The 14,185-nt window shown below is 51.2% G+C and overlaps 1 protein-coding gene across 3 annotated transcripts in view; it reads right to left on the bottom strand.

Annotated features, from left to right (window-relative positions):
• Window positions 1-7,215: 7,215 nt before the first annotated feature.
• CHST12 (carbohydrate sulfotransferase 12) overlaps window positions 7,216-14,185 on the bottom strand; it is a 32,364-nt gene continuing 25,394 nt past the window's right edge. For all 3 annotated transcript variants that reach the window (XM_033191916.1, XM_033191919.1, XM_033191918.1), the window contains exon 2: window positions 7,216-8,755. In XM_033191916.1, the coding sequence (XP_033047807.1) occupies window positions 7,435-8,679 (1,245 nt within the window). In that variant the 5' untranslated portion in view covers window positions 8,680-8,755 and the 3' untranslated portion in view covers window positions 7,216-7,434. The remainder of the gene's footprint in view (window positions 8,756-14,185) is intronic.

Consider the following 14,185-nt stretch of genomic DNA (forward strand, 5'->3'; position numbering starts at 1 on the left):
CTTATTACCATTCACGAGGTGGTAACTTCACACGGCCGGAGAAATGACGGCACAAGAAGTATCGTTGACTCCCGACCCCAAGACAAATCCAGAATGACACAGGATTGTGCAACCTCCAGACCTTTGTTCAAACGGCTTATTCTACCAGATAAACCTGAGCGGTGGCGTTCTTCTTGGCAGTTCTATAAGTGTGAAGGTGAAATCCTATCTAAAATAGAAAGTGACTACAGGTATAAAACGCCACCCCCCAAATCAGCTTGCAGACCCTCCACTGTGGGTACCTCGGGCTGGCCCTACAGACCCACTCTGTCTTCTCTTCAGTGGCCCACCCCGCTCCTACTCACACCCGAGCCTCATCCGGGGTGCCCAGCTCCCATCATCCCGGGAAAGTCTGGGGCCCTCTGCCTTTCACTGAGTTCAGATCAAACACGACCCCAAAGAGCTGAGCTAGAATTTTCAAATCCAATTCTCCAAACACACACTCTTGCACACAAGCACAGACTCACATTTGCACGCACACTTGCACACACATACCCCGTCAGCTTCTAGCCAGCACTTCAAACCCCCAAACTGTAAGTGCAAAAACACCCAGATAGGCTGTGTTCATTTATCACTGTCAAAGTCAACCAACAGATCCTCATCAGACAAGTGTGACAGGACCGTTACAGTGAGCAAATGCTCTCCAGATGGCACCATGACAGCCACGGGAGTCATTTCAGGCATGCCTGCGGAATGGTGCCTTGGCTCAGATCAGCAGCGCCCACAGACAGACACGGAGAAGACTTCAAACCAGGTGTCCTTTCCTCATTAACCTCCCCATCAGAGTTGCACTGAGAAATTACTCCTGCCGGGTGCGGTGGCTCACGCCTGTAATCCCAACACTTCGGGAGGCTGAGGCAGAAGGAGCGCTTGAGCTCAGGAGTTTGAGACAACCTGGGTGACATAGAAAGACCCCGTCTCTACCAAAAATTTAAAAAGTAGCCAGGCATGGTGGTGCATGCCTATAGTCCCAGCTACTTGGGAGGCTGAGGTGGGAGGACCACTTGAGCCCAGGAGGTCGAGGCTGCAGTGAGCTATGATCATACCACTGCACTCCAGCCTGGATGACAGAAAGAAACCCTGTCAAAAAAAAAAAGAAGAAATTATTTCCAAAGGGGAAAAAAAAATCACACATTCTCCAATTAATCTCTGCTGGTGAAACAGTATCCCAACAGGAGAGCCTCACCCATCCCTGGGCCCTGGCAGAGTAAGAACATGCTTCTAAAATCTCATGATGCTAAGAAATGGCTCGTGTCCAGATGAACAGTGCCCTGATTCCTCAGGCCACGCGGCTTCTCTCTTCATTGATGGAACTCCTTCAATCCTAGTTTATCAAACACCAATGTATTAATGCAGTTGTGCATGAGTCTAGATCCTGTATGTGAAACGCTGGAAATCCAACCCGAATTAGCTGAAGCGAGTGCAAATTCCTTGAGGCGCACAGCTGAGAAGCGCAGGTGGAACCGGCTTCAGGTACTCACCCCGTCCCGGCCCCCCCATCTCGTGGTCCTTCCTCCCTCAGCAGTTGGTCTCAGTCCCGGGATGGCTTTTTCAGGTGGCCACAGCACTGTTAACTTCCATCCCCTCCGCCTGCCAAAACCCCTTCCCAGAGACTCACAGCAAAGGGCCCTGGGTCTCAGGGGTCCAGGTTGGGAAATCAGCCCCGCCCCGTATCAACCATGGCGGGCAATGGCTCAGGTGCATCTGCCCTTGGGCCTGGGTGGGGAGGGCCTGGCTCAGCCCTCCTGGCTAAGGGAGAGGGCGGAAGAGATGGGCTGTCTGACCAGGAGGAGGAATGCACACAGCCAAAACACAACAGATGTATGCAAGCGGTCACTCCAACATTCAGGAGAAACGTTTAAACACTTTTAGATTAATTACGTCCATGCAAGCCAAGCTTTCCCTTTTGATATTCTTAGGTTTGGTTGGGTAGAAAAGGATGTGTGGCTTATAAATAAGTGAGCAAAAATTACCCCTGGATAATGGGCACGGGATCGCCCCAGCCTGGTCATGGCAACCTCGGGGGCTGGGCGGTATCTGCAGCCTGTGTGATATTTGGGAGTCTGTTATTCTTCAGGGTAGGGCTGCCAATGAGAACAGAGTGTCCCCAGCTCTCTGCCAAGAGTCTCAGCCACTCCCCGGGCTGCCTCCATCCAGGCGGGTGAGCACACGTGGAAGGGAGCACCACCAGGAACCCGGGCTTCCTTTCAGAGACACTGGGGAGAAGACTCTAGGGATGTTGGTGTGACTCCAGCATCCTGCCATAGGGAAACACCTGTCATCATGCTGAACCAACAGATCCAGGAAAGGTCCCCCCACCAAGGTACAACCAAGGCAGCTCACATCCAGGGACAGGCGCCCCGGGCAGCTCAGCTCAGGAGGGTCCCTCTGGGGAGACCTGGTCTGCACCAGGAAGCGGACCACATGTTCACAAAATACACACGCCACCCACTTTGCTTGGACCCACACAAGGACAATGTCCACAGCTTCCAGCTCAGACGGCTGCTCCCATCCACGTCGCTGCCCCTCACAGGGACCAGGGCTTAGCCACCCTGCGTTCACTCTCTACCCCTGCAGCAGCCCTGCCAGCCTCTCACCTGAGGGCAGGAGACAGGGTGGAGATAGAGAGGCGCCGCCATCCAGGACCCAATGAATGCAGCTGGTCTCATTGGAGAATTTGCAGGAGGGAACACGGAATACAACTCCCACACTCTCTGGAAGCAGGAAACCAGAAAAATATCCCGGGGTGTGTGTGTATCTGTGTGTGTGTGTGTATCTGTGTGTGTATCTGTGTGTGTATGTGTATGTGTATGTGTGTATCTGTGTGTGTGTATATCTCTGTGTATGTGTGTATGTGTATCTGTGTGTGTGTATCTGTGTGTGTATGTGTGTGTATGTGTATCTGTGTATGTGTGTGTGTGTATGTGTATCTGTGTGTGTGTATCTGTGTATGTGTGTATCTGTGTGTGTGTATATCTGTGTGTATGTGTGTATGTGTATCTGTGTGTATCTGTGTGTGTATGTGTATCTGTGTGTGTGTGTATCTGTGTATGTGTGTGTGTATGTGTGTGTATCTGTATGTATGTGTGTGTATCTGTGTGTGTGTATGTGTGTGTGTGTATGTGTGTGTGTGTGTCTGTGTATCTGTGTGTGGTGTGTGTGTATCTGTATGTGTGTGTATCTGTGTGTGTGTACGTGTGTGTGTCTGTGTGTGTATATGTGTATGTGTGTGTGTCTGTATGTGTGTGTATGTGCGTGTGTGTGTGTGTATATGTGTGTGTGTGTGTGTGTGTATTCCGATTCCTAAGTGGCAGAGCTAGGTTAAAGCTCCATCTTCACCAAATCACCCACCTCAGCGCACAGACATGCTCGGACCTCACCGGGAAGATAAACTCAAATCCTAACTCTTACCCTCCACCAAGACATAGGGGCCAAAAGTAAACCTGCAATGTTTCCAATAGTCCAAATCAGTGGCAAGAGCGCTAGAGCAAACTCCACTAAATATCCACTGGGGATTGTATCAGCGAATGAAGAAGCCTGAGATGCTTTAAGAGGAAAGAGGAAGGGAGGCGTCACCCATACAACTGCAAGTCACACCTGTGTCAAATTCCTGGGGCAGATGGAAAATACACAGCATCGGATGCCGGGAGGCGAGTCCAGGAGCAGCCAGGCCGCCCAGCCCAGGCCTTGCCTAGCTGTGAACGGGCGAGGTGCCCTCCCACTGATTCGAAGTGCAGCCATCACACAAGAGACAGGGCTTTGTGACATGACTCCACATCCAACTGTCGTTCTCATGACCGTGCTCCAAGTGTGGACGTAGCTGGAGGATGGGGGCCAACAGGGTAAAGGAGTTTTAAGTTTACAGTTAAATTTTCCAGTCATACAATGCCAATTTTTATAAAATGTATAATTTGCTGTGTTTCAGTGGAAAAAGAAAAAAAACAGGCCGGGCGCGGTGGCTCAAGCCTGTAATCCCAGCACTTTGGGAGGCCGAGACGGGCGGATCACAAGGTCAGGAGATCAAGACCATCCTGGCGAACACAGTGAAACCCCGTCTCTACTAAAAAAAATACAAAAAACTAGCCGGGCGAGTGGCGGGCGCCTGTAGTCCCAGTTACTTGGGAGGCTGAGGCAGGAGAATGGCGGGAACCCGGGAGGCGGAGCTTGCAGTGAGCTGAGATCTGGCCACTGCACTCCAGCCTGGGCGACAGAGCAAGACTCCGCCTCAAAAAAAAAAAAAAAAAAAAAAAAGAAAAAAAACAGAGCCAAATGTCTCCACGCAGTGTGGTGCTGCACATCAGGGAAACAGAGAAGAATCGAAGGAAGCAGGTTCTCCCCGTGCACACCTCCCTCTCTTCCCAGAGACGCCTCCCCTCGGCCCAGCAGGCTCTTTTCTGCCTCTCCCATCTAGAGTCATCCCCATGGGCAGTGGCCCCAACCACGGCCCGGGAATCTGGGCAGGTGCATGGATGTGGGTGGTGTCTTCTCCAGGAACCCCTCCACATCCCTGCAAACACCTCAGATGCTCAGGAAAACCGACGCTCAGAGGAACCACACCGAGAACTGGGAATGCAGAAATGGAGGGGACGCGGGCCCCCCTTAGTGAGTGAACTGCCCAGCAGGTTCTGACATTCTCTAAACATCCTATAAACAAACGCACCCTGGGGAGGTGCTCCAGCAGAGGCAGACACCAAGGGCCATGCCCAGAAGATGGAAAACAAGCCCTCAGCAGATTCATTGATGCCCTGTTCACAGCAGCGTTCGATTCACCTTTGCAGGAAGGCAGAAGCCAGCCAGCGTCCAACGAATGATGAACAGATAAACAAAGCTTGCCTTGTCCACACAATGGGACATTATTTGGCCTCAGACAGGAAGTTAGTTCTGACACCTGCCAGGACACAGATGAACCTGGGGACACTGCATGACGTGAAGTACGTCAGTCCCAAAAGGACCAATACTGTGCGACTCCACTTCTATGAGGGAGCTCAGGCAGTGGAAATCAGAGAGTAGAAGCTGCTGCCTTCTACCAGCGGGGAGTGAGTGCTGAATGGGGACAGCGTTTCAGTTTGGGAAGATGAGAAAGCTCTGGAGATGATGGTGGTGATGGTGGCACGACAGTGTCAATGTGCTTAATGCCACACGATGGTGCACCTCACAGTTGTTAAGATGGTATGTTTAAAATTAAAAATTTTATCATTGTAAAAAAATTGGAGGGGCCAGGTGTGATGGCTCAGGCCTGTAACCCCAGCACTGTGGGAGGGTGAGGCAGGTGGGTCACTTGAGTCCAGGAGTTTGAGACAAGCATGGGCAACACGGTGAGACCTCATCTCGGCTAAAAATAAAAAATGAGCGGGGTGGGCGGGCGTCACCTGTAACCCCAGCTACTTGGGAGTCTGAGGTGGGAAGATCACTTGAGCCCAGGAGGTTGAAGCTGCTGTGAGCTGTGGTGGCACCACTGTATTCCAGTCTGGATGACAGAGCAAGACCCTGTCTCCAAAAACAAAACAAAACAAAAATAAAAGAAAGTGAAGCTTCAGAAAGGAAGGCGGGAGGTGTCTAATACAGTGGAGACCTGAGGCAGGCAGGCACTCAACGGCCAAGACCTACACAAGCCCAGCTGAGCCTGAGAAACACAGGGACACCACACACAGGGGACACTGGGGAGACATCCCAGCCGAGCATGGCCAGCAACCAGGGACTGGGCAGTGGCGACAAACACCACACACGAGGAAGACAGGTCAAGCAGGGTGCCCGACACCATGAAATGACTGCAACCGTCTCGCCAACGACGGCTTAGAAGCAGAAATAGCAAAGGAGTTTCAGCCAGATGTTTCCAGAGCCTCCTCTGACACTTTTACCAAGACGGGGCCCATCAAACCTGAGGGTTCAAGGTCAGTCATGTCCTTGAAGGTGAAGGCACTGGAGCTAAACCCACCAGAAAGCCACAGAGGCAGTCACACGGAGCCTCTTCTCAGTGACGCTGGGTACTGTCACCCAACATGGTCTACAGATAAACGCCAACCCGCTCCACTCCTGCTAACTGTAAACCTCAACAGCCAGTTTACTTTCCATTTTATTGATTTAATCTCCCTATCTATCTTCTGTCTATTGAGAAACAGGGTCTCGCTCTGTTGCCCAGGCTGGAGTGCAGCGGCACAATCATAGGTCATTGCGGCCTTGAACTCCTGGGCTCAAGCTATTCTCCTGTCTCAGCCTCCCGAGTAGCTGGGACTACAGGTGTGCACCATCATGTCTGGCTAATTTTCTTATTTTTTGTAGACACAGGGTCTCGCTATGTTGTCCATACTGATATTGAACTCCTGGGCTCAAGTGATCCTCCCTCCTCAGCCTCCCGAGTAGCTAGGTTTACAGATGTGTGCCACCACGCCCTTTTTATTTTTTGTAGAGATGAGGTCCTTGCTACGTTGCCCAAGCTGGTTTGAACTTCTGGGCTCAACTGATCTTCCCACCTCAGCCTCCCAAAGTGCCAGGATTGCAGGCATGAGCCACCGTGCCCAGCCTTAATAGCCATAATGTGTTCATTAATATTTATTTGTTTATTTATCTTGAGAAGGAGTCTCACTCTGTCACCCAGGCTAGAGTGCCGTGTCACGATCTCAGCTCACTGCAGCCTCTCCATCCTGGGTTCAAGCAATCTTTCCACCTCAGAACTCCCGAGTAGCTGGGACTACAGGTGCATACCACCACGCCTGACTAATTTTTTTTGTTTGTTTTTTGTATTTTTAGTAGAGACAGGATTTCACCATGTTGGCCAGGTCTCAAATTCCTGACGTCAAGCGAGCTTCCTGCCTGAGCCTCTCAAAGTGCTACGATTACCTGCCTGAGTTACCCGCCCGGCCTCAACAGCCATAATATAAACTAGACACTAATGGGAACAGCTGGAGTTAGAACTCCTGCTTCTGTAACTGACCGGTTTACCTCTGACTTGATTTCAAACAGGAAACCCTGAAGACTGACCTTTTCAAGTACAACACTTAACTTTCCCTCTGGAAGGATTTGTCGGCTACCGTTTTAAAAATAGACAAGTGCGGCCTGACTTCAAGTGCAGGCCCCGCCCTCCTCCTGAGTGGCCAGAGCCCTGGAGGCAGCTCCAGCAGCCTCAGCATCCCCTCCCGGCGCCCACGTGCTCAGACAGAGAAACCACAGGAGCAGACGGGCGGGCAGAGGGGAGATTTTACTCCAGCATTCCCTTCCACGTTTCGTATTAAATATCTGAAATATATTAATCTTAAAAAACAATATCGACACAGTACTCAATGGATAGAGGCAGTGGAGTAAACAAGAAGCCCAGATTGCAAAATCGTAGGCCGTAAAAAAACTGGAGTGCGACTGCGGCAGGTTCCGGGCACGCGGGGCAGGGCGCTGCGGTAGCTTTCAGTCTCGGAGGAGGTTTTCGGGCTTGGGGTAGCCGAAAAGAACAAAGTCGGCCTCGTAGAGTTTGTACAGCTGCTGTCTCCAGGCCAGGGGGATCTTGGCGAACCAGTCCTCCTCCCAGCTGCTGGCGGTCCTGTTCCGGTAGCTCGGGGGGAAGCGGAGGTGCCGGTCCACCTGGAGCAGCTGCAGCAGCTGCGCGGCGTCCTCGTCCAGCGTCTCCAGCTTCCCCACGAAGTCGTAGTCGATCTGGCACGGGTGGCAGAGGCGGTACACCTGCCGCCAGTGCTCGTTGAAGGGCGCCAGCTTCTCCGTGTGCGGGTCCAGCAGGTACTGGATGAAGTTGGCGAAGGACACCTTGAGGCCGGCGCGGAAGGCCTCGCGCGCCGAGGTGGGCAGGCTGGTGTGGTTGGCGTACAGCCGCAGCATGGGCACGGCGAACTTGCGGTAGAACTCCTCGTTCTCCAGCTCGAACTTGCTGCGGAAGGCGGAGATGAGGCGCACGAAGGGGTCGCGCACGAAGAGGAACTTGGTGTACTTCTTGAGCTTGACCTTCATGAGGTGGCGGGAGAGCTTCCCGTAGCGGCGCCAGAACTTGTTGAAGGTCAGGTGCGCGCTGGCGTTGTGCACGTGTTCACGGGGGATGCGCAGCGGGTCGCGGTAGGGCGCGCCGCGGTGCAGCAGGCTCCCGCTCAGCACAATCATCACGCGCTTCCAGTTGGTGCAGGCCACCTTGGGCACGTAGCAGTAGATGGCGCCGTGCCGGTCATCCACGATCAGGTGGCTCAGCTCCGAGTTGGGGATGTCGTCGAACGCGCGCTCCTTGGTGGGGAAGGCCAGGCTGGAGTTGGCGCAGAAGCCCCGCAGCACGCTCCTCCTCTCCGCCTGCTGCCGGCCCTGGTCTGGGCTGCGCCGGGCATCGCGCGGGGACCAGTCGTAGCCTCTCACGCTCTCCTCCATGCTCCCCGGCGCGGGCGGCTGCTCCGTCTCCTTTCTGGGAAGGTCGCTCTGCTTCACGCTGGCACCGAGAAACTTGTCCAGAAACTTGTCGACGTCGGAGTCGGCCGTGAGCTCCCTGTCCCTGTCCGGCCCGGGCGTGGGCAGCGGCGGCCCTGCGTGCGGCCTGGAGAAGGACGTGTGCAGGTAGAAGTGCGCGGCGCCCGCGCTGTCCCAGTACACGATGATCAGCAGGATCATGAACGCCGACCCCAGCACCAGCCACAGCCGGAACAGCCGGGCCTTGGTCATCCTGCCCGGGCGGGCCGGGCCCTCTCCGGGCCTCTCACTTCAGCTTCCTGCAGAGCCGGGGCATCCTGCTGGGAACCTGCAGAGGCAGTGACGTACTAGTTAATGACTGAGGTGTCCTGGGGCTCCTACTCCTGCCTTCTCATCAGTGGGGGACTCGGGCCCAGAGGAGCAGGAGCACTGGGCCACGTGATATCAGCTCGCCCTCCAGAGGGGCTGGAGGCTGAGGTCAGCAGTGCAGGGAGTCTACACATCCATGTGGCAGAGCACCAATAACAACCCTGGACGCCAAGGCTCGGGTGCTTCCCGGCTGGCAGTACTCCACACGTGCTGACACTCACCACCACTGGGAAAGTAATGCTGCTCACAACTCCCAAGGAGAGGACGCCTCCCTGGAGTGGAGACCAGCTCCAGGTGTGAGCCCCCCGGACTCTGCCCTCTGCAACTCTTCCCAAAGCTGATTTTTTTTTTTTTTTTTTTTTTTTTTTTGAGACAGAGTCTTGCTCTGTGGCCCAGGCTGGAGTGCAGTGGTGTGATCTCGGCTCACTGCAAGCTCCACCTCCCAGGTTCACACCATTCTCCTGCCAAGGTTGATTTTAATCTTCGAACCCATCTCCTTTTCCTATAATAAACCATAACCACAAGAGTAACTGCGATCAGGGAGCTCTGTAATCTTTCCAGCAAATCATCAAACCTGACAGTGGTCTCAGGGACGCCTGCATTTGCTATTGGTGTCATAAGTAAGAGGGGTCTTGGTAACCATTTCTTAACTTCACAGTGACCCAACAACAGGAAAATTGTTTTGGCAACACCCATTTTACTTAAGTCAAATGCCAATGGAAAAACTGCACCCCACAGCTTCATCAGGGCCACGCTGAGAGCTGACCTTCCACACCACCCTGGTTTCCCAAAAGTAGGTGGCACATTCCTGTTCCCATGCCAGGCATCAGGGGTTTTTGGTGGGGCTGAGATGTGGGCTGATCCCACTTCCTCTGCCCATGGAAGCAGAGGTGCTGCCTCTGTCCATCCCACCAGGGTACTGTCAGTGTGGTCCAGCAGGGAGCTAAGCCTTGACCCCACCTGGCACCCGCAAGGCAGAAGGAGATGGTATGAGGCAGGGGAGTCCACACTCTGACTCCCTCTCCCCTAACCAGGTCAGGGCCCAGTGGGAAGGGAACTCCAACTCTACCCCACCCCTACCTGGCACCCATGACGTGGCGTGAGGTGGTTAGAGGAGGTGCGAGTTGGCCCTCTACTTTCTCACCTCCTCTCTCCTGGGAATGGAAAACATTAATCATGCAAACATTAATGAAAAGAAAGCAGGAGTGGCTGTCTTTAATACCAGAGGAAGCAAACTTCAGAAGGAAGGAAACTACTAGAGACAAAGGGACATTACATAATGACAAACAGTTCAGTTCCCCAGGAAGACATCATAATCCCAAACGTGTATGCACCAAACAACAGAGCCTCGGCCGGGTGCGGTGGCTCAAGCCTGTAATGCCAGCACTTCGGGAGGCCGAGACGGGCGGAACACGAGGTCAGGAGATCGAGACCATCCTGGCTAACATGGTGAAACCCTGTCTCTACTAAAAAATACAAAAAAACTAGCCAGGCGAGGTGGCGGGCGCCTGTAGTCCCACCTACTTGGGAGGCTGAGGCAGGAGAATGGCATAAACCCAGGAGGCGGAGTTTGCAGTGAGCCGAGATCCGGCCACTGCACTCTAGCCTGGGTGACAGAGCGAGACTCCATCTCAAAAAAAAAAAAAAAAAAAAGAAACAAACAAAAAAAACCAGAGCCTCAAAATACAAATAGCAAAAATCAATAGAGCTAAAGAATAGACAGATCCAGGCCGGGTGCGGTGGCTCAAGCCTGTAATCCCAGCACTTTGGGAGGCCAAGACGGGCGGATCACGAGGTCAGGAGATCGAGACCATCCTGGCTAACAAGGTGAAACCCCATCCCTACTAAAAATACAAAAAGAAAACTAGCCGGGCGAGGTGGCGGGCGCCTGTAGTCCCAGCTACTCGGGAGGCTGAGGCGGGAGAATGGCGTGAACCCGGGAGGCGGAGCTTGCAGTGAGCTGAGATCCGGCCACTGCACTCCAGCCTGAGACTCCGTCTCAAAAAAAAAAAAAAAAAAAGAATAGACAAATCCACAGTTATGGCTGGAGACTTCAACACTTCACTCTTGATAACTACAAAACTACTAGGCAGAAAATCAGCAAGGATACAGAAGAATCCAACACCAGCAACCAACAGGGCCTAACCGACATACGTGGAACACTCACCTAACAAGAGAACACAGTTTTTTCTAAGTGTCCACAAAACAGTCACCATGGCAGACCAAACCTCAACTAATTTAAAAGAATTGAAATCTTGACAGGGCACGGTGGCTCACACCTGTAATCCCAGCACTTCAGGAGGCCGCGGTGGGTGGATCACTTGAGATCAGGAGTTGGAGACCAGCCTGGCCAACATGGTGAAACCCTGTCTGTACTAAAAATACAAAATTTAGGCTGGGTGCAGTGGCTCATGCCTGTAATCCCAGCACTTTGGGAGGCTGAGGCGGGTGGATCACCCGAGGTCAGGAGTTCAAGACTAGCCTGGCCAACATGGTGAAACCCCATCTCTACAAAAAAAAAAAAATGCAAAAATTAGCTGGGCATGGTAGCAGGTGCCTGTAATCCCAGCTACTCAGGAGACTGAGGCAGGAGAATCACTTGAACCCAGGAGGCAGAGGTTGCAGAGAGCCGAGATTGCACCACTGCACTCCAGCCTGGGTGACTGAGCGAGACTCCATCTCAAAAAAATAAATAAAAATGAGTAAATAAAAATAAAAGAATTGAAATATTTTAAGAGTTTTCTAGCTATAAAGGAATAAAACTAGAAATCAGTAACAGAAAAGACAAAAGGAAAATCCACAAATTTCTGGAAAATAAATGACACACTTCTAAATAATGGCAAAGGAAAAATTTAAAGTACATAGAACAGAATGAGAATGAAAATACAACATATGTTACAGTCACTGTGGTGCCAAGAGCATTAGAAAGCAGAAGAGGCCAGGCACGGTGGCTCTCATCTGTAATCCTAGCACTTTGGGAAGCAGAGGCGAGAGGATCCCTTGAGCCCAGGAGTCCAAGACCAGCCTGAGCAACATGGCAAAACCCCATATCCATAAAAAATGCAAAAATCTGCCATGCATGGTGGCGTGTACCTGTAGTCCTAGCTACTCTGGAGGCTGAGGCAGGAGGATCGCTTGAGCCAAGGAGGTCAAGGCTGCAGTGAGCCGAGATCATGCCACTGCCCTCCAGCCTTGGTCTTGGCAAGACCAAGACCCTGTCTCAAAAGAAAAAAAAAAAAAACCAACCAAGCAAAAAAAACCCACGAATTATCTTTATCAAGAACAAGATAAGGAATGAAATTACAGATCCTGCAGCCATTGAAAGGATAAGGAACTACTACAAACAATTTTATGCCCACAAATTTAGCAACTTAGATGAAACAGACCAATTCCTTGACAACCACAAACTACCAAAATGAATAATCCTATACTAATTAAAGGAACTAAATTTGTAATGTAAAAGCGCTTTAAAAAGAAATCTCTGGGCCCAGACGGTTTCACTGAAGAATTCTATCAAACACTCAAAGAGTAACAACATCAATTTTATACAATCTCTTACAGAAAGGAGAAGAGAGGACACGTCCAACTCATCATTCTAATACCCAAACCAGTGAAAACCAGTACCAAAAAAAAAAACAAAAACAAAAAAAGGGGGCTGGGCGCAGTGGCTCACGCTTGTAATCCTAACCCTTTGGGAGGCCGAGGCAGGTGGAACACCTGAGGTCAAGGAGTTCAAGACCAGCCTGGCCGACACGGCGAAACTCCATCTTGTAGGGAGACCCCTGAAACTATTGCTACGGAATAAAAGATGAAAAGCTCCTGATTATTGTAAATACACAATTGCATGCAGGATTGTGTAAAGACGATGCCAGGCTGGGCTGCCAGAATGAGCCAACAGCGTGTGATGTGCTTCCCCCTGCAGAGAGCCTGTGAACGGACGTGCAGTCAGGGAGGTTTTCACATCACCAAGACTCCTATCCCAGAAAAGCAGATGTTCACAGCTCTGGGAATGGAATGCGACCCTTGAGGGGAGCCTGTGAACGGATGTGTGTCCATATGGATAAGATAAATGCCCTCATCTTGCCACGGCTCTTCTAGGCCTCTTTAGGGTTAAGTCATACTCCCTTCTGAGAATTTCTGGTCTAATCAGCTGTGTAGCTTCACGTCCTGTTTCTATGGATTGTTGGTAACCAGCTTCTGCTGCAACTGTTACTGCTGATTAATATCTTGCTAATCATAGGCTATGAAAAGATTGTGTTTCTGTTTTAAGGCTCTGTTAAGAAATTACTGATGCACACACTATATTGTAAATTCTTATCTCTGTATACTGTACTGCTGCATACAGATGTTACCTTAAAGAATTAGTTCATCCCCATGTGACCATCTCACCTCATAATCAAATGACCCTAAATCTCTCACTAACCTATCCCCGCCCTCACTAAACTTAATAATAAAGGCTGGTATAGCCACTGCATTGTTGGCACCGTGCGACCAGAAGGTGGTGACCCCCCTGGACCCAGCTTTCACTATCTTGTGTCTGTTATTTCTTAACCTGCTGATCTGCCTGGGAACAAAGAAAGAGCGCTGTTGCATTGCGGGCTGCTGCCACATCCTGCAATACCGTCTCTACTAAATAATACAAAAAATTAGCTGGGCGTGGTGGTGGATGCCTGTAATCCCAGCTACTTGGGAGGCTGAGGCAGGAAAATCGCTTGAACCCGGGAGGCGGAGCTTGCAGTGAGCCGAGATCGCGCCACTGCACTCCAGCCTGGGCGACAGAGTGAGACTCCGTCTCAAAAAAAAAAAAAAAAAAGAGAAAGCTACAGGCCAGTATCACTTATGAACTTGGATGCAAAAATGCTCAAAATATTAATACACCAAATCCAGCAGTATATAAAAAGAACCATAACACAGTGGCTCACGCCTGTTAATCCCAGCACTTTGGGAAGCCGAGGCAGGCAGATCACGAGGTCAGGAGATGGAAACACAGTGAAACTCCGCCTCTACTAAAAATACAAAAAATTAGCTGGGCGTGGTGGTGGGCTCCTGTAGTCCCAGCTACTGGGGAGGCTGAGACAGGAGAATCACTGGAATCCAGGAGGTGGTGGTTGCAGTGAGCCAAGATCGTGCCACTGCACTCCAGCCTGGATGACAGAGTGAGACTCTGTCTCAAAAAACAAAAACCAAACAAACAAAAAAGAATCATAGCATGACCAAATAGGGTGTGCAAGAATGGCTCAACATTCAAAAATCAACCATGCAATCTATCATATTAACAAGCTAAAAAATAAACTCCTACAGGAAGCAACAACAAAACCCATATCCATTCACTATAAACACTCTCGGCAAACTTAAAAAGGAGGATATCCTCAACTTGATAGGGCATCTA

The sequence above is a fragment of the Trachypithecus francoisi genome, unplaced genomic scaffold (assembly GCF_009764315.1).
Source record: "Trachypithecus francoisi isolate TF-2019V2 unplaced genomic scaffold, Tfra_2.0 Lachesis_group4, whole genome shotgun sequence".
In the NCBI taxonomy this organism is placed as follows: Eukaryota; Metazoa; Chordata; class Mammalia; order Primates; family Cercopithecidae; genus Trachypithecus; species Trachypithecus francoisi.